Source organism: Thermobia domestica, chromosome 13 (genome assembly GCF_964235325.1).
Source record: "Thermobia domestica chromosome 13, izTheDome1.hap1.1, whole genome shotgun sequence".
Taxonomy (NCBI): Eukaryota; Metazoa; Arthropoda; class Insecta; order Zygentoma; family Lepismatidae; genus Thermobia; species Thermobia domestica.
Genome location: NC_137466.1, coordinates 136,422,122 through 136,442,440, shown reverse-complemented (window position 1 = coordinate 136,442,440; position 20,319 = coordinate 136,422,122). Strand labels below are relative to the sequence as shown.

The 20,319-nt window shown below is 37.5% G+C and overlaps 2 protein-coding genes and 1 long non-coding RNA gene across 11 annotated transcripts in view; 1 reads left to right on the top strand and 2 right to left on the bottom strand.

Annotated features, from left to right (window-relative positions):
* LOC145668545 (uncharacterized) overlaps window positions 1-10,897 on the top strand; it is a 66,838-nt gene extending 55,941 nt beyond the window's left edge. For all 8 annotated transcript variants that reach the window (XR_014128044.1, XR_014128043.1, XR_014128042.1 and 5 more), the window contains one exon: window positions 9,245-10,897. This is a non-coding gene — a long non-coding RNA (uncharacterized LOC145668545). The remainder of the gene's footprint in view (window positions 1-9,244) is intronic.
* LOC145668544 (cathepsin L-like peptidase) overlaps window positions 1-20,319 on the bottom strand; it is a 236,802-nt gene that overhangs the window by 211,602 nt on the left and 4,881 nt on the right. The gene's annotated exons all lie outside the window — the stretch shown is intronic.
* LOC145667762 (uncharacterized) lies at window positions 18,943-19,545 on the bottom strand. The gene has a single exon (XM_081735203.1). The coding sequence runs from the start codon at window positions 19,543-19,545 to the stop codon at window positions 18,943-18,945; it is 603 nt and encodes a 200-aa protein (XP_081591329.1).

Here is a 20,319-nt window from a genome sequence, read left to right as displayed (position 1 = left end):
TTACCTCCCTCAGTAGGCTTCGTCTAGGATTATTTACATAGTTTTGTTTGACAATTCGTTTCATACAGACTGCTTGCTTATTTCATTCAATTAAAAAAAATAAAAAAGTGACAAGTTGTACATCATATTTAAGCTCAATAGATATTTTACGCTTGTGGGGATCGCTGTGGAAAAGCAGATCTTCATGTAGAATGGTATTCAATTGCGTTTTCTGGATATGTGTTTGCCACTTATCTTTATAACCAACTATTTTAGAATATACGTCTAGAGATCATAATCACTTACGTGTGTGCGGATGCAGAGAGTTGTGGCGTAGTCGCGAACTGTCCCATTTGGTGCGACCCGGTAGGGACTCTCGTTTGTTTTGTCAGGCTAGTCATCCTGAGGGAGATTTTTCTTGGTTTTCCTCATACCAGGGAAATACCAGGATGGTATATAACGTAGGTCTCATGTAGTTTTTCCTTCCTCATTCCTTTTTTCCTAATCTCCAGATAGTGTGATCACCAAGAAAAATCATCCCTTATACGTGACGGGCTAATATTGCCATAGATGCCGAAAGCCCAGAAATCTTAATTCCTATTCTCATGTATGTCTGGAAGGGAAGTGGAGAATAAATGTGTTCCATGTGTAGATCTATTAGAAGTCAATCTTGGCCTTCCTTTTGGTGATTTCGTGGTTTTTTTGCTTGTCCATTTGAATAAGAACGTGGCATTAAGATAGCCATTCTATAATATTGCCAGTAATTTGCTGGGTTTATTTTGCTTGTGATAATTCGTGCGAGGCTATAGTTGCGGAGTAGTGTTAGTAATTCAGAAACAGGGAGTCCATTCCGCTTAATTGGGACAGTTTAGAACTAGTCCATTTTCGCTTAAGTGGCTGCCCCAATTAAATTTACTAGCACGTAAAATGTAACAAGTAAAAAAAAAAAAAAAAAAAAAAAAAAAACCACACAACAACAATTAGGCAGCTATTTTAATGCTGTATTGAACTAAAATATGGAAAACATTTACCCTTTAAATTGTTTAAAAAAAAAAAAAATAATACTGCAGTCCTTGTATATATGTAACACATTTTACATATTTTTAAATTTTAATTTTATAGAAATACGTTAAGTGTAGTGTCTTCGTTCTGAAATTTTGCAGTTGTACAAAATCAGCATAGTGTCTATCTAGAGCTTCTGTCATTACCTTCCGGCATAAAATAACGCTGTAACCCGATATTTTCTTCCTTCACGATTAGTTACAAGCATTGGTGAATCATCCTAATTGTAACTCGAGACAAAGTGAATAGTTTGCAGAATGGAAAATTTTTGCATTGACTCCTTCTGGTGTTTCCATCATTGGTTTATTATTATTTGTATCGCTCCTATAGCTACCGGTTGCAAAACAGTTCAAAATCGCTTTCGTGTACGGGATGTGGACTATATATAGCCGCCGTTAATGCAGTAAGGGATTGACTCAATTAACAGTGTGTTTGTCTGTCATGAAGGTCAAGAAATTTAGCTTTTGAGTCAGGATTGTTTCATCTACACAAATATAAGTACAGACTGGAAACTTTCGTTCTATGAAACGTTAAAATTCAGCACCAAAAATTGTCGATTGTCGGCTGTAGACGCTAGCAAAGCACTGTTCTATCGCAGGAATGAAAGTTTGGCCTAATTCGCACCCAGATTCGTTCTTGAGAATTTTACGAAATTTTATTTTGAAGTTTAGCAGACACCCTACATTAACGAACTTGTTCAAGGTAATTGCTGTACTTACCGGTTGCCAAAAAAAAAGTATGGGATATGGGTTATAGTCGGCGTATTCGGTTTTCGGTAATTGCTCAAGTTGTTACCAAAAAAAAAAAAAAGACTAGATAACCAGTTAAATCTCCCTTACCCGTTAAATGTGAAAGAATAGACTCCATTAACGAACTTGGCCGAGGTAATAGTTCTAGCTGTCTATTGCAAAAAATAGAATTCACATCCACTTAGTGGCTCTCACCAATGACAGGTTTCATTTAGTTTCTTTCATGGTACTTTCTCACTCTATCATTGCTACTCTGATTTCAGTGTTAGCTTTAGGAATGGTAATGGTTTGTGCTAATGCAATTACTGCAATAATTTTGAGGAAGGTATAATTTGGGCTTAGTGTACTTGTGGATGGTGGTGGTAGTATTCTTGCATGTTTAACTATAGGTTTTCTGTGCATTTCCTCGAACATTCTGCCTAAATATCAAATACTATTAAAGTATGGAAGGTATAACGTCGTTGGCTTCCCGCGAAAAGTTGTAGTGACGTTTATGGGGAGTGTCAGCTTGGTTACTCGTGGCTCGCTGAGCGCAGTAGACGGTTGGTGGTAATTGGCTACCCTCTTACCACACCCCCAGTGACGAGCAGGTCCAAGCGTGGGAGGCTAACGACGTTATACCTTCTGAACTATAGTAATTAACTGGAAAGGAAAGAAGAGAAAATAAAACAATACGGAGTTTCGGAGCAGGTCGCCCGCTCGTGAGATTTCGTTAAAAATATACTAAAGTACTACCTTACTCCATTCTGGACAGTACTCACAGTACATCAACGAAGTGCATCCTGGAGAATTTTGTTCGTATACGGGGTGTTGATGAGTTTAGTGCCGAACTTATCTTTCTTGTACACTCATGTCCAAAATGATTGTCGCATACCTACAACTGTCCTCTTGTAAGAATATAATTTGATAATGATTTTGCAGGGTACTTTTAATACTGATACTGTGTGTATAATCGGGAAATTTAGATTTGTGGTAAATTTTATAGGAAAAGAATTATAAATACGAAAATTAGAATGAGTAAAACAAAATGTTGCTAAATGGGCAAGAAAGATTTATTTCCGTTTTATTATTTACTACTATTTTGGCATGAAATTTTCCACATGTCTTTGCCGATTGTACACATACTAACATTGTAAGAAATTCCGGGCGAATTCGTTATCAAATTATATTCCTATAACACCATATTTATAGACATGCAACAATAATTTTGGACATGAGTGTACATTGTGGTGCATAGGGCACGCAAGGTTTGAATATAAAACTTTTTTTGTAGGTAAATGCGAAGACGGAGTTTAAAAAAAAAAATCCTGCAAATAACCACCATTCGCAGCCCCACAAAGTGGCTTTTTTCAGTGCATTATCCATAACTTCGCTGAGAATTCTGGCAGTAACTGTTGAATCTAGGTCCAAATATTGTTTCTTAGCTGCTCTGTGGTGGCTGGATGGTATATATATGGGCCCATATATATATATATGTATATGCGCGTTCTTTGAGAAATCCATAGAGGAAAAATTCTTGGCTGTTAGGTTCGGGGAACTTGATGGCCAGTTAAAATCTGTGTACCTGGAAAGCGGACATACTTCAAAATTGTCGGTAGTGTCCTGGTTTCAAGTGCTGTGTGAACAGTGGCTCCATTGTACTGGAACCAGTGTGCAGGATTATTCGGTACCGCCAGTCTTCACAAATATCCTGATCATAGTGTGCAACATCATTATCAAAGAAATAAGAACCGATGATCCTTTGTGAGGTCACACCACATCGAACGCTGGTTTATGCAAATCACGCTGACAGGTGATCTTGAGGATTTGTTGGGCCCATATTCTGCAGTTTTGCTTGTTGAGAACTCCATTTAAGTGGAAGTGGGCTTCGTCACACACATTATTCTCAAAGTTCTGTTCCGTCGCAAACTCCAAAGCTAACTGCATACCTCAGATGGGCGTGTGGATCTCCGCGGTTCGATCTCTGCTGCAGTTACCTTCGCGTCATCTTAAGCTTAGTGGCACGTCATTTAGTTGATATTTCTGGGTTGTCAGTAATGTTCTCTCACTCAAATATTTTCGAGCGTCCGAACTGAACGTGGTCCACTCGTTCTTGGGCTGTTTGCAGACTGTTGTTGCCGAAAACATGCTACCAAACGGAAAATCGTTATCTAATGAGGACAGTTGTGCACTTTGAAGTGGCGACGATATGCCCTGTGAGTGAGAGTAATAGGTCTTTGGTTTTCAAAGTACAGCTGTATCAGTTTCGTGCGCTGTTCGGGACTTACTCTCTACGATTAACCTCCCGAGGTTACTTCAGTCCTGCAAAACAAAATCTACAATCAGTAGTCAAACCAAAAAATTGATGGCGCATGCAACCCATGCTTCACCCTGTGTAAAATGAAAGAAAAGAAGTTCTAATATACTTGGGATAAAACTCCTCCTTTCATGATCGCCGAAATCGTGTAACCCACTTCTTAAAACGCCCTGGCTTGAAAATAAGATGTCTTGCAAGGGGCGTATGAACTATTATACGCTCTGTCTAAATATCTCGTAACAATCCTCCGTACCGGCGTAACGAATTGTAGGTATACAAGTAAGTTTGGGTAAGGAATTTAAGTACTAATTTAGTACCTGTACTTGAGGATTACGACACATGGATATTTAGAGTCTACTAGTTCCTGTGTAAATACTTACACAGCTTCCGAGAGGTCGTATAATATTCGGGCCAGAGCGTTTTAAAAGAATACACTCGCATTTTCGGCGGTTTATAACAAAAAATAATGTTACTTAGAACTTTTTAAATTTGATACTGAGTTCATTAACATTGGGCATATTTAAACCTTGTTTCTCGATAGTATACAAAATTTCCAAACCAAAAACAGTAATATAGCATTGAATTGATCATATACAATCCCGTTTTCCGGTCATGGTACCGTTGTTTGAAATTCAGCCACGTCTCCGTGAGAGGATTGACTTCAGTGAAATATTACTGCTTCGTGATCAGTTAAATTATTGTTTTTTTTTTATATACAATTTAGCGAATTACAGCTAGAATTAAAAATGATGTAAAATCAATACTGAACATTTGAAAGAAGTACAATGATGGTATAAAGGATTTTCTGACTGCTTCGTAGCTATAGCGGCCCATTTATTCTACTTGAGATTCTTCTAATTATTATTATTAGATTCTTCTCGGCGGTTTCAGGGAAAGAAGGGCCAACGTAGAAGAATAAGGTGTATGTGGAAAAGGTTGGATTGGGACGCATTGTATTAATTGGGATGAAACGTAAGTAATAGTAGAATGAGCATGTTTTATCTTGAGCATAGAAACTTATGTAGTATTCTGTATGCATACATTTTCGTGATAGAAAACGTAGAAACTTAAGTTTAACAGTCGTTTGATTGATTGATAGTACTTAAATAATTTGTTACTGTTGAGGCTATACCGGACGAGACGTAGGTTTAAGCGCGTATGATGTTCCAGGGAAAATTGAGCCCGATATCTTCCCTAGATTAGCTAGGAGGCCTTAGTATTTCGTGTGGGTGCAGTTGATCGTCATGGAAAGGAATATAAGCATGGTGTCCATATTTTGGAAAGTCGGTAAATGGCAGATTGGTCAGGGAAGATCAGTGTAAAAAAATCTGAATAAGCAATATTATAATGCTTGGTGATTGGTGATGTCTAAGCATGTGTAATTTATTTTTCATATTTGAAGTACTCTATATTGTACATTTTCGTTTGCAACTTTACATTTTGTGTAGTATGTAATCAATATCGCTCTAATGCATGATGGTAAATTTACATTCTTTTGAATTTAAAAAATTGAAGTAAAAAAAAAAACAGTGAAGAGAGGGCAAGGCAAGCTATGGGGAAGGTGGAGGCTACGGTTTCTTCTTTATATATTCTTAAATTATTCATTGGTCAGGGAAATCTGAAACTTTGGTCATGGAAAGGCAGGGATTCTTTCGCCGAATTGTGTGGACACCATTGTAAAGAACTGATTCGCTGTGATCGAAAGTATCCGGACACCTGGCTGGGCACCCTCCATCGGTACTGCTGAAATTCAGTATGTAGTTGGCCCACTCTTATCCTTGATGACAGCTTCCACTCTCGCAGGCATACTTTCAATCAGGTGCTGGAAGGTTTCTTGGGGAATGGCAGCCCATTCTTCACGGAGTGCTGAACTGAGGAGATGTATCGATGTAGGTCGGTGAGGCCTGGCACGAAGTTGGCGTTCCAAAACATTCCAAAGGTGTTCTATAGGATTCAAGTCAGGACTCTGTGCAGGCCAGTTCACTACAGGGATGTTATGGTCGTGTAACCACTCAGCCACAGGCCGTGCAGTATGAACAGGTTCTCCATCGTGTTGAAAGGTGCAATCGCGTTGAATAAAACGTCAATGTAGGCCTGCGCTGGGAGAGTGCCACGCAAAACGACAAAGGGTGCAAGCCCCCTCCAAGGAAACCACCGCACCATAACACCACCACCTCCGAATTTTACTGTTGGCACTACACACGCTGACAGATGGCGTTCACCGGGCATTCGCCACACCCACAGTCTGCCATCGGATCGCCACATTGTGTACCGTGATTCGTCACTCCACACAACGTTTTTCCACTGTTGAATCGTTCAATGTTTACGCTCCTTACACCAAGCGAGGTGTCGTTTTATCATTTACCTGCGTGATGTGTGGCTTATGAGCAGCCGCTCGACCATGAAATCCAAGGTTTCTTACCTTACGCCCGTCATAGTACTTGGAGTGGATCCTGATGCAGTTTGGGGTTGCTGTATGATGGTCTGGATAGATGTCTGCCTATTACACTTTACGACCCTCTTCAACTGTCTGGCGGTCTGTCAGTCAACGGACGAGGTCGGCCTTGTACACTTTTGTGCTGTACATGTCCCTTCACGTTTCCACTTTACTATCACAACAGTCGGTGGACTTACGGATGTTTAGGAGTGTGGAAATCTCGCGTACAGACTTCTGACACAAGTGACACCCAATTACTAGACACGCTTTTTGGTAAACGCGAAAACGTGAAATGTATCAGTTTTGTGCGAAAACGTTGTGTACCTAAAATATATACTTTTTCACCATTTGTTAGGCCATATAACGCTCGCGATTAAACGCGAAATTCTGTCGAATTAGCGAAATTTGCAACAGGTCCCGATATTCCACGAAATTTACTCAGAAGTGACAATTTTTCAATGCAATGTGATTAAAATTCTCGTGTTTGAGAAAACAGACCACCATGAATTTTTGAAATTTTACATGCGAGCTCCAAATTCTATCTACGGGTGAAGTGGATAGTGTGGAAAGTGTGTTTCGCGGTATGTTAAATGAGCATTCAGAAAACACTGGAAAGTGTCTCCCAACTAATGTACATCCTGTCCAAAATTATTGTTGCATGTCTATAAATATGTTGTAAGAACGAATAACGAATTTGACCCGTATTTCTTACATTTTTAGTATGCGTATAATCGGCAAAGACATACTAAAAATGTCATTTCCTGTCAAAAGAGCGGTAAATAACAATAAAACGAAAATAAAACTTGTCCATTTAGCAACATTTTGTTTCACTCATACTAATTTTCGTATTTATAATTCTTTCCCTATGAAATTTACCACAAATATTCATTTCCCGATTATACACATAGTATCAGTATTAAAAGTATCCTACAAAAGCATTATCAAATTCTTACAAGAAGACATGTGACAATCATTTTGGACATGAGTGTACATTATCAGTTTCGAATGTTGTGGAGAAGTCTCTCTCTTACAGTGACATACTTACCGACAAAAGAACAAATTGAACACCAGAAAACATTGAACCTATGCTTAAGTGTTATTAGCATAAGTAAAACACTATAGAAGTTATTTTTTCTATTAATGTTCTGTTTTTTTCTTTAAATTATACTTTTATTCAGTGAGGATCCTTAGTTTTATATATATATATATATATATATATATATAACTCAAATATTGTTTGATATAGTCTTGCATAAGCTCATATCATGGTGATTGATGAGTGGAAATTAAGGTGAAATAAAAGGTAACTAATTGTAATTGCCAAGGAAAATAGTGTTCTTACATTGAATTTTATTCACGATTTTATCCCGCTTTACGCATATTTTATAACGAAATTGCGAATTTGTATTTACCACAAAATCGTGTGTCTACCAATCACCTGACCACGTTCGAAGTCCGTGAGTTCCGCGGAGCGCCCCATTCTGCTTTCTCAGGATGTCTAATGACTACTGAGGTCGCTGGTAATGAGTACCTGGCAGTAGGTGGCAGCACAATGCACCTAATATGAAAAACGTATGTTTTGGGGGTGTCCAGATACTTTTGATCACATATACATACATATATATGTGTGTATCAGTGTGGGCTTATCAGGACTAAAATGCGTACGTAATGTAGGGATATCATAAATATTGCAGACGTTTAATTCTTGTCCTCTCTCTCCTATATTTCATATTGGGTAACTGCTGCGTCTGTTGCGAAAGAGCACAAGCTTAGCGTACTTTGTCAACAGTAAGATTACATGAACCTATGGTTAGATAGATGGCAGTCCTACTGTCCCTAGTGCGTTCAATGCTCTCCCACCGGAAATCGAAACCACAACCACGTGCGCTAATCACTATACCATCTGGAAGCGTCCCAGACCTGGTGGACAATATAGTTCTCTCTATTCCTATTATTATATTGAATAAAAATGGAACTCGAAACTTTTTTCACGCAGTTTTACATTATAGTCTTGACGAGGACACTGCTTATAACGTTTGATCTATTATATTTGTACGTGTCGTGTGGTAGTTGTCTATTTGTTTTGGACATCCTTTTTTCGACCCCTTCTATACATCCTGTGAAATTCTTTTCCATGTCCAAGAATAGGTGTTTACCTGATAATCGTGATCTTATTTCTGAGACTCCACCTTGTAATTCTTCGAATACTGATAGCAAATACTTTGAACAGTAAGGCTGTATGAGACGTAAACTTAGTTTTGATGTGGAATTCAAATCACGAGCTACCGGAGGGAATCGAACCCGGGTCTCGCAAGGTTTAAATCAGATTCATAGAGTTGCGATATAATGATAGAATATTTACTGGTACGGTCTTTGCTTGAAAGAAGAGCAGTAGCATTGGTTATTACTGCAATAACATTGCTGTTTGATAGAAATTTAGTTTTAGCGTTCCGTTCAGCATCGAGGCTACACGAGTAATAAATTAGTGTAGCACCCAATCCGCATGGGCTCTACTCCGAAAACTGAACTCGAGTCTCCGAAGGTATAATTCGATTGGATAGGTACGAAATAACTTATGTACTGGTACGGTACGGTCTTTGCGTGAAAGAGAACTGTACTTCACGATACTAGGTAAAACTGTTTAATTTGTAATATGTATTATACGATACTTCATTTTGACTTAGAAAAAAAATATCCAATATAAGCTTTTTTTCGTTTCAGAAGCATGGCAGACAACGATCCCAGTTATCGACTTAACATCAGATGCAAGGGATGAAAATACAAAGAAGTCGAAGTAAAAGCAAGACGAATCGGTGAGATTATCAAAAGACATTGAAGAACTTTTCCGAATTTTTGAAAAGTATGTACGTGTATGTACAAGGTCTGTATGATAAGTAATGAGACTCGCCGCGCCGCGGCGCGCGTGTCGCTGGAGCGGGTTTGTCGGTGATGGAGGATGTAGGGGGGGGGGTCCGAGCAAAGCAACGCACCGCGCGTCAGTTGGCTCCGAGCCTTAGTGGAGCGCGGACAAGCCTTGGACAAAGCCCTTGTGAACATTCTTGTCACGGCGGAAAATCAACAAACATGGAGGGTTCCATCGAACAGCGTTATGCGATCAAATTTTGTGTTCGCCTGGGGAAAACGGCTACTCAGACGCTTTCTCTCATCACGGAGGCCTACAAAGAGGAAGCCCTATCCAAAGCCCAGGTGTTTCGTTGGCACAGTGCGTTCCGGAACGGCCGGGAAAGCGTTGAGGATCTGGAGAGGGCTGGACGCCCGACAACAGTGACTACGGACGAAACTGTGGCAAAAGTGAGGGATCTCCTGAACTCAGACCGTCGATTATCGTTGAGATTGATTGCTGATGAACTCGATATGAACCACACAACAGTGCACAAGATTGTGACGGAACAATTGGGAATGAGAAAAATCTGTGCGAAACTGGTGCCGCGAGTGTTGACTGACGAACAAAAGCAACGACGTGTTGATTGTTGTCAGGAACTGTTGAACCTCATGAACAGTGACCCTAACTTTGAAGATGACGTCATAACAGGTGACGAGTCGTGGGTGTTCCAGTACGACCCTGAAACGAAACGTCAAAGCGCGGAGTGGCACACTCCTGCGTCCCCGCGCCCCAAGAAGGCCAGAATGTCGAAGTCAAAGGTGAAAACAATGTTGATTGTTTTTTTTTGACAATGTGGGGGTGGTCCACAAGGAGTTTGTACCCCAAGGACAAGCCGTCAACGCCGCCTTCTACAAACAAGTCCTTGAGAGACTGCACAGGAGCGTCAAGCGGAAAAGACCGGCGATCGCTAGCCGGTGGAAGTTGCATCACGACAATGCCCCTGCCCACACCGCCTTCTTAGTGACCTCCTTTTTGACCCGGATTGGGGTGGAAGTCCTTCCACAACCACCCTACAGCCCAGATGTGAGCCCGGCCGACTTCTTCCTCTTCCCGAAGCTGAAGCCACGCTTGAAAGGAACCCGTTTTGCAGACGTCACAGCCATCCAAGCAGCCGTGACCACATTTCTAAAGGACATGCCGGCTGCTGACTTCCAGGGGGCGTTTGCAGCGTGGAAACATCGATTGCAGAAGTGCATCGACGCAAGAGGAGAGTACTTCGAAAGCTTTTAAGTCCCTGTACAGATCAGATCAATAAAACAATGTTTCCAGACCTGGTCTCATTACTTATCATACAAACCCTGTAAATAAAGAAAAAAAATACCATACAGGTAAAATTTGGAGCAGTGTTGAAATTTATCGCTTTAGAGCGACGTCTGAGAAAATTGTAACGAGAAAGGAAATGTGTAAAATAAAAATGTATGTATTAGAAAAATAATAAAAAAAAAATTAGTAGAATACCGAAGGTTAAATCCGTTGTTTATTTTAACAAATGTCAGCCTTGTCTTTGCAATTAGTATACGTAGAAAAGAGAAATCTGATTCGCTTAGTTGTTGGTGTGAAAGCAGTTTTATTCTTATGCAGTTTTGTTGTTGTTTTCAGCATTAAGGCTATAGGAGACGAGCACCTAAAAGATTGTTTTACAAGCTACATGAGACGATCAGTTTTACTCATTTTAATTCATGCTTAAAATGATTTTTAAAAAAATCTGGCCTAAAGAAACTGATATAACATCCCAGTTATTCTATTTAGGCTAAAAGAGTTCACATTAGAATGAATGAAGAAAACGAGAAAATGGGAGGAAACCCACGCACACATGTTTGTCCACCACAACTTTCGTGGCGGGACTGGGATGTAACCTGGGACCCCATGCACCAGAGATATACGCTCTACCACTGAGCCCTATAGGGTAAAGGAGATGCAATTTATTGAATAGCATTTAATGTTAGGTGCGTCTTTAATAAAGTTTGTCTTAGTACAGTGAGAAGTAATAAAATATTTAGAGACTCCTGTACTGTTTGACTACCACAAAATTCATTGGACAGCTTTTTCTATATACTGTTATCAGTATTTAATGGGTAATTAAAAGAAAATGCAATTAGGAAACGAAGTATTGTAACATGTTGTCAGGTGAGTATTGTAATTCTGGGAGAAAATTGACGTTCTGCCAATGAATTTGCCAACATATGAATATTTTTGCATGTGATTCAAAGGATTTCTAGGGCTTCTTTATCTTTATTCTCGTCCTGTATGAAGGATGATGTCCCTCGGCGAGCACACAATCCGAGGAAATGGAATGGTGAAGCGGTCTGGTACTTATGTCAGCACATTTTATTTTAGTGTGAACGCTGGAAAAAATTTACGGTGTGTGGTTTGTAAAAGCATTGTATACTTCTTCCATTAACTCGGAATCGAACCGACGGCATGAACGTTAACCAATATGTTAACACTTGATTCATGTAGTACTGAAAATTATACGGTTACAGTCTGAAGAAAAATAGTCTTATCTTGGGATGATCACCACATACTTGCTTGCTTCAGGCAGAATTGGATCTTTTCTTCTGGTAAACTTGAAAGAAATGTTAAGAACTCTGTACTAAGAAATTATTAGATAGAGGGAAAAAAAATCTTGTATCAAAAGATAGGCATTAGCAAATAAAGATATAGGGTATCGATTCTTACTCGCCTAAATCCTTAATTTTCGACCTGTAACTTCTGTCATGGAGCAAAGTAAGAGACTCAGATAAATAGATCTTTAAAAGATTCGTATAGTAAAATAAAAGCTTTGAACTTTTAAATCCTAAAATAATGTGGAAGACTAAATATAAGGTAAACAGCCCATGGACATGCATAAATTCGCCGGTAGTAATGGACACTGGCGGAAATGTATGAAAAATAAGACATTCACTAACGCGGGGAAGTTTACATTGTGTTAGAAATTATATATATGATATACTGGTTCCACTCAAGATTGTTAGGCTGTCGTCTGCTAGATCTACGGACACTGCAGGTGTGGTGTCGATTGCACGAGCTTGTTTTCACATTGTGTTACGAAGTTGAATATGATGAAATCACTTGGCAGCTCTACTATAGTAAAGCTATGAACAAATTGAAAGGAGAGTTTTTCTACACACTAATATTGGTATACTCAAGGCATGTGTGTGGCAAAAATATATATATTCATAAATTTGGACAGTCAATATTGTGGATGTGCATGACTGGTAAGATAAAGGTGCTATTTGCCAATGTTGGATACCCTCCGTCCATTACTGATAAAATTTAAAAATATGTCATTAACACAAATGTTCACTGCAAAAGTACCATGAAAGCTACCATGAACAAACTGGCTCAAAGAAACTGATAGCCTGTGACGTCTACCAGTAATGGACAGTGGGTGTTTATTACTGGTGTAGCTTAGCAATTTTGGTCCAATTAGGAAATGTTTTGTCTCTTAAAAATATGTTATTTTATTATTTGTTGTTTATGTGAAATGAAAGGGATGAGATCTATTAACAGATTTATAAGACAAATAATATGTAATGTCACATTTTGCTGCTTTGCTATTACAGGCACAGTTATGGAGAATACTTAATTAGCTATATATGTGCCATCAGCATAAGCAGATATCTTTAAACAAACATAATGATAAATTAGGAGCCAAATGAGATTTATATTCTCAAAAACATAACATGTATTAGTTAACATGATAATTACATAAATGATAGCTTTGAATGCTCAGTAGTAATAGTGAAGCCTGTTGTTGGAAGACCTAGCAACAATCTGGCATAGCTAATGTCATCATAACAATAAGCAGTTAGGAGAGAAAGGACAACTTACTGACCAGGAGAGTGTGCTGCCATTCTTGAAAAACCTCGAAGAACCTGTTCAAGATCTTGGCAGTCGAATAAACTCGAATTTTCAAATAATCACTTGTTAAAAGTGAGTTCTTTTATGATTGTGGCAGAACACTTTCCCTTTCACCAGAAGTTGTTTACAATGATTTGTACGTCTGATGAAATACCTTGTTTTCTAAAGTGTGTTGCTATTGCCTTTACATTTAAATGAGTTTTACTTTGGAAGGAATTCAAGTCGCAAAGCTTCAACGAGTCGGTGCAAACCAAAGATGTATCTCATAACGATCTTCCCGATTATATAGTTCCAAACAAAAGCGTACTTTTCGCGGATGATACATTTTAGTTGAAATTCCAAATAACATTTGCTCGGAGGAATTCATATTTAAGAACACGTCAGATAAAATTACAGAATGGATAAAAGCAAACAAACTTAAATACAGCGAAAACAACTATAATGAGTTTCAATTAAGGAAAACTAAACTTTCTAAATATACATCAAATACGTATAGACGGGGAACTCATGCAGGTATCTGACACTTGTAAATTTTTTAGGGTTAAAATTAGATTAAGTTAACACGAGATGATCACGTGAAATATTTTTGTTGAGGAAACTAAGCGCGAAAATACATCTTATACGTAAAGTTAGTAAGATTCTAACTACAGAAACATTGAAAACAATTTATTTCGGATTGATCCAGTCAATTCTATCGTATGGAATCATTTTCTGGGGTAATACCTGTTATGCGAAGAAAGTGTTTACAATGCAGAAGAAAATGTTACGAATAATGTTATCAGTTCAATTTCATACACCAAGTAGACCACTGTTTTAGAAACTTAAAATATTACCATTGCCGTGTATATACATTCTCGAAACATCATCATTCCTACATATGAATTAAAGAAACTTTCAACTCAATTCGGACCTACACCAATACAACACAAAAACAACCAATCATATTCATATACAAAATTTCCGTCTAACAAGAACTCAAAATTCTTTACACCACATAGGAATAAAACTTTGTAATAAATTACCTGATCGTGTCAAACGAATGCCAAACTTGCGGTTTAAAAGACACCTCAAATTACTGATACTTAAACATCTTTACTATGGTTTAGATCAGCGTTTTTCAACCTTTTTCAACTTACGGCACACTATGGGTGTTACTTATATTCTCGCGGTACACTTATAGGTAAAACAGTGGTATTTTTTCTGTGATTATTGATCTCGCAGAGAAGAAAGCTCTCACTGGTTTTTCCCTGTGGTAAATCGTTATGCTGATTTTTCATTCTAATTTTAAAATAGAAAACAATTGCAATTGAATATTGGACTCAAGTTTTTAAAAATACTCTTTTTTTTTTTTTTTTTTCAAAAACTGTATCCAACCTTTTACTAAGAAGGAAGATCACTAAATAACGAAAGAACTAACAAATCTCTTTTACTTTTAAAAGACAAATGTAGGTAATTTGTCGAGAGGATTGAATGATATTTTAAATTTTCAAGTTACGAAATAGTTTGCAACAATAAAGAAGCAATAATAAAACCATAACAGTGATAACAGATACTTTTTTCAACATTAGAAATATACAGAACAGTAACTTGGTATGAAATTTAAAATTGTAGATTTATAGTAATGTTAAATACCAATATACATTTTTCCCTAGGTTTTGCAATTTGATTGCTATAAAATTAATAAGTTTGTTTCGATTCCTCACGGCACACCGGTTGGGAAACGCTGGTTTAGATGAATATCTTCAGTGTGATCTTTCTTTGTAATGTAAATATTAAGATTTATTTGAATTTTGAAATATATAAAACAAGGTACAATTTATATTTTCTCTAAAAATACACTTTTAGTTTAGCGTTTCTCTTGTAATTATTATTATTTATTGTAATAGCAACTGTATCTCTTGACGAAGACATGAACGCTAAATTCTTACGACGGAAAATGAAATAAATAAATACAAATAAATGATGATGCTAAACTTTTCCAAGAAATTCTTGCACCTTCCCATGGCAATATTTTGCCAAATCCTATACGAGCCGATTTGGATGAATCTTTCCAAGAGTTGAGCCCTAGTCAGACTGTAAATTCCGCAGCAGATGACGCGTCGAATAGTTTGTTCCTATTCTCTGAAACAAAGCCCATGACTGCTCAACATTCGTCTGCATTTGCAGAACAACCAGACATCCAGACCTCTGTATGACAGCTTTCTTAATGACGGAATTTCATACAGGGGACACCTCAGAAGCCAACAATTCAAAACCAACAGCAGTTGCTTCCTTATCAGCTGCATCCCACAAGTCGGTATGGTGTGATCCAACGGCGCCGACTTCCCAAAATTTATGTGGGTGCATATAAATCCCGGGTCGTATTAGTCTATATGTTCCCAGGGAAGTCTCGATGTTTGATTTATTTTGGAACACTGTCATAAAGACCTGTGCTGTGATAAAGTAAAATATACCGGTACTATAAGGATAAGTTGGGGCTGACCTAGCTCAGTCGTTAATAATAAAAGTGGTATTTATTTTCTTCAGTTGTGCCCAAACGCATGCAATTTCTTATTTATTGGCTTTTCATTTCATTTTCACAAGTACTGGTTTTGCTTAACATTGTTCAAGTGCAAAATAAACAAATATCCTACGCACATATACTAGTTACGTATTAAATTACATCTCAAATAGGTTAGATTTCAAAACTTGCTGAATTCTCTTGTGTCCATAACTGGGACATCCACTTTTTTAAATGTCCATTACTGGTTATAAAAATAGGGTTACTAGAACAACTCAAATAGTACATTCTACTCGTTTTCTATAGCGGTAATGACTATGATTTAATAGACGCAAGTGTAAACTATGCGTACCACTACTAAACAACAAGATTAATACAATTCTCTTCCATCTGCAACATATTTTGTCAAAAGTGCTCTTGATAGTGTCCATGACTGGGGTGTTTACCTTACTTGATTAAAACAAAGATGAGTAACCATGCTGGTCTATTGATCTTATTTGCGTTTAATTGCTCAAACTTTTATACGAGATTCATTTTTTTGTGTTTGTTCCAACACCATACTAAATACATCAGGGTGTCTGCTGATACTGTAAATACTTGAATTATACTGGAATAGTCTTAGAAACAATTTTGTATCCATTGAGATCGTAAATTTTTTCCAAAGCAAGAGTTGTATACATGTTGTAATTAGACATTTAACCCAATTGGTTGACTGGAGAGCTGTGGGGGGAATTGGGGGTCCCTTTAAAAAATGTTTTAAAAAATCAAGGTTAACTAAATTTATTAAAAATCTAAATATTCTTTTGATGGTAAAACAATTACAAACCTGAAATCATCAAGAGTGTGATTATTCCTAAAGAACTTTAAAAAAAAAAAAAAAAATCATTGTATTAGGTACATGAATTTTGCTAATAGTTACTCTAAATATACTGGACTTTTGAAAAGGAAACTCAGTAGACACCCTGTACATGGAAGTTCGTCGGGATGGTAAATTATGGATGTGTTAAAATATCAAATAGTACTTTCGGTAAAGTGGATGCTTCCAAATATATTAGGATTAAACCAAAATCATGTTCACAAAGAAATAAATGTTGACTAAAAGCAAGAAATTTGTATCATTCAGTTTAAAATCTCTTGTCGAGGAATTTAAAGCTTAACATATATAAAACGATAATCATGCCTGTTCTGTATGGTTGTGAAATTTGGTCGCTTACTCTGAGGGAAGAACATAGACTGAAAGTATTTGGGAACAAGATCCTGAGACGGACCCAAGAGGAACGGGAATGGGGAAAACTTCATAACGACGAACTATATAATTTATACGATTTAGCAAATATTGTTAGGGTTAACAAATATAGGAGGCTTATGTGGGCAGGTCATGTACGCAGAATGGAATAAATTAGGAACGCGTTCAAAGTCTTAAGTTGAAGATCAGTCGTAAAACCACCGTTAGGAAGATCTAGACGTGGATGGTAGGACAATATTAAGATGGATCTTGCAGAAATAGGAATACAAAGTAGAAACTGGATGCATTTGGCTAAGGATAGAAGTCAGTGGAGAGCTTTTGTGAACGCGGCATTGAACCTCCGGGTTCCATAAGCCATAGAATGAGTTCTAAAACCATTCTTTCGTGAATAGTGATTAATTTTCAAAGCTGATTTCTTACTTTTGAATGTGGAAAATCACTGTTGGAATAAATGTGATACATTCAGCAAGAAAATGTGTTCATATTACATCAACATTAGATAATAATGAAATTACATCAGTGATTGATCCAACACTAGCATATGATATACATATGGGAAATATGAAGTTTAATTTTACACTAACAGGGGCGTAAATAAGGGCCCCGCATTGCGGGGAACCCAAGCCATCACGGGGCCATCGTGATGTAGGACATAGAGAAGGAGTCCCATTCTACGTTGTCTGCAGGATGGCCCCCAAACTCTTAGTTACGCCACTGTTACACTTTGATTTCAAGTATAATTCTTGGGTGTCTGCAGCCGCGTAACATTTCAAATATAGGAGGGGGCAAGTTTTTTTTTGCGCCCCTCTCTCAACAGCGCGTAATTTCCACTAATCTTTACAGTATTACTGTTATGTATTTTTTTCGTGTGTGGGGGAAAATAATTGTAATTTACGAAAACAGCTATACATTTGAAAAATTAAAATATTAGACTTACTTGAAGTAAAGACAGCATCTTCACCCACCCAATGTATTCATTCAACACAAGAGTCGTACATTAGTAAAACTAATAGACCTCATTTGATTTGCGTCGGGATACGTATGAAGTACAGTTTACTATTAATTAATCCCTAAATAGTACGACATGATTGTTCCGTATACGTTCGGCACTAAAGCCACATTCTCACTCTCCAGAACTCATAGGCTGAAGACATTTCACAACCATATATTTTTTTTTTTTTTTTTCTAAAGTGATCAACAGATTCTCGCAATACACTTACACATTCACTTTTCAGTACATAGATTGAACTGCACTTTGTATTGATATACCGGACTAGAGATGCAAAATAGTCGGATTTTTGAGATGTGCTTTATTTTCATTAAAAAACGGCTTTTGGAATGAAAACTGAAATTTTCGCTCTTTTGACACAACTAGCATTTCATAAGTCCCACGTTGGTTGCCTAACCATGATATCAAGTTCTTGAAATTTAAACATCTTGAAATGCGTTGTTTGGGTTGCTTAAAGTCAAACTGGCAGACAAGAAAAAAGTATCACCGCCGTTCCAGAAACCTATTGTTTCAGATCATAGGCGGAGTTTGCCATAGCATATTGGGGGGGGGCCATCCAAAGGGTCTAGGTAAAGGGTATTTAATGACTTCAACGCCTTTACTGTCATGCTAATGGTATGATATGTAAAAGATGTAGTGGAAAAGGGTAAAATAAATAAAGAATTGCATTAATTTTAAATCTTTAATAGTTAAAAGTATTAAACGAGTATTAAGTTAAAAGCATTAAGTTAAGGATTTAACTTCTTTATTAGTTAAAACGTATTAAACGATAAACAAAAACATTAAGTCATGACATTGAAAATGATAGGTCTAACTATTGCATTGAGAACTTCGAGAAAAACACATTTTTAATTATTGAGTAAATGATCAATACTTTGAGGGTTTAGACCTATTTTTACATAAGGGTTATCTTTCTTTTCTCCTTTTTTGAGCTGTAGATATCAACCAAACTTTCTATATCCAATTTTCTTACAACATCTGATTCTGAGTATAGGACCATTAAGTTGTTCATCCTTTCTTGGCCCATAGTGCACCGCAACCAGTTGTGAATCCGCCTCATTGCTGAAAAGGATCTCTCACAGGTGGCACTATTTGATGGCAAAACGAGAGCAATCTTCAAAAGGGTGCCAAAACTTGTGTATGTCTCTGAGCCGGTCGTTAATACAACTTCCATTAATTTTGGAACAATTTCTTTTAGCGGGTTTCTTTGCAGATCTATGCCAGAACTTTCCATAACTCTTCTTAAAACTGCCATTTCTGCCTTTAGTATATTTCTATCAACTTCAGGTATAGAAAACATTTTGATGAATGGTTCTGCTCCAGATTCATCTACTCGGATAAACCGTTCGCTGGCATCAGCTATTTCCAAAGCTTCGCCGCTGAACCTTCTTTTAAGCTCTTCTGTTAAAATGTCTAGCAAAGGGTAATAAAAGTTATTTTTGTACTTATTTTTGACAAATTCATCCCTTTTCTGCAAATTAGTGGTTTCAGGATACATATCATCTTTATCTCTCTGGCCTACTGAACTACAAATTACAAAATCATCTAGGGTTTTCGATATCACTCGAGGTCGTTTAGGCTTGGAGCTATTATCTGTAGCTATACCACTCTCATCTTTGTTTTGAAAAATCCTTAGGTCAAACTCGTTATCAAAAGCCTTTATGTCTAGCCATTTCTTGTCCCATGAGACTTGGTTTCGATTGTTAGTTAGCTCTTCAATCACACCCCTATCAACATTTGAATTTTGTGCAATTGATGAGTCAGCTTTTTGTAGAGCTTGGCTAAGTACATTGATTAATGGCAAGCACTGAGAAAACACTGACAAACATACAAACGAAAGCAGACCCTTTGCTTCTGGGTTTTTGGGATTCCTTATGTCAGAAACTGTAGCTGTGAGTGCAGCGATAACTGCGGAGTAGTTTCTTTTTACAGATAAAACTGAATTAGCTCTGCAAGGCCATCGAGTATCGCTTACTTTGTGAATTTCATGAGGTCCCGGGCTGGTAATGTTTAGCTCTCTGAACTATATGAAACTCAGCGCGTGTGTCAGGATAGCTGAAGTATTGGTACAGACATTGCATAATGTTAAAGAAATTGCAGCTTAGATCGTTGTCCTTGCAAGCTACAACTAGAACTAGGTTTACTTTGTGGGCCAAGCAGTGGACATAGATTGCGTAGGGGTTTTGTTTATTGACGATAGCTTGTAAACCATTGTTTATTCCAGACATTCCACTCGCTCCATCATATGCCTGGCCAACCATCAACGCACTTA

What these genes read in the sequence shown, in the direction of transcription:
- LOC145667762 (XM_081735203.1), bottom strand. Translation starts at nt 19,545, where the DNA reads ATGTATCCTGAAACCACTAATTTGCAGAAAAGGGATGAATTTGTCAAA.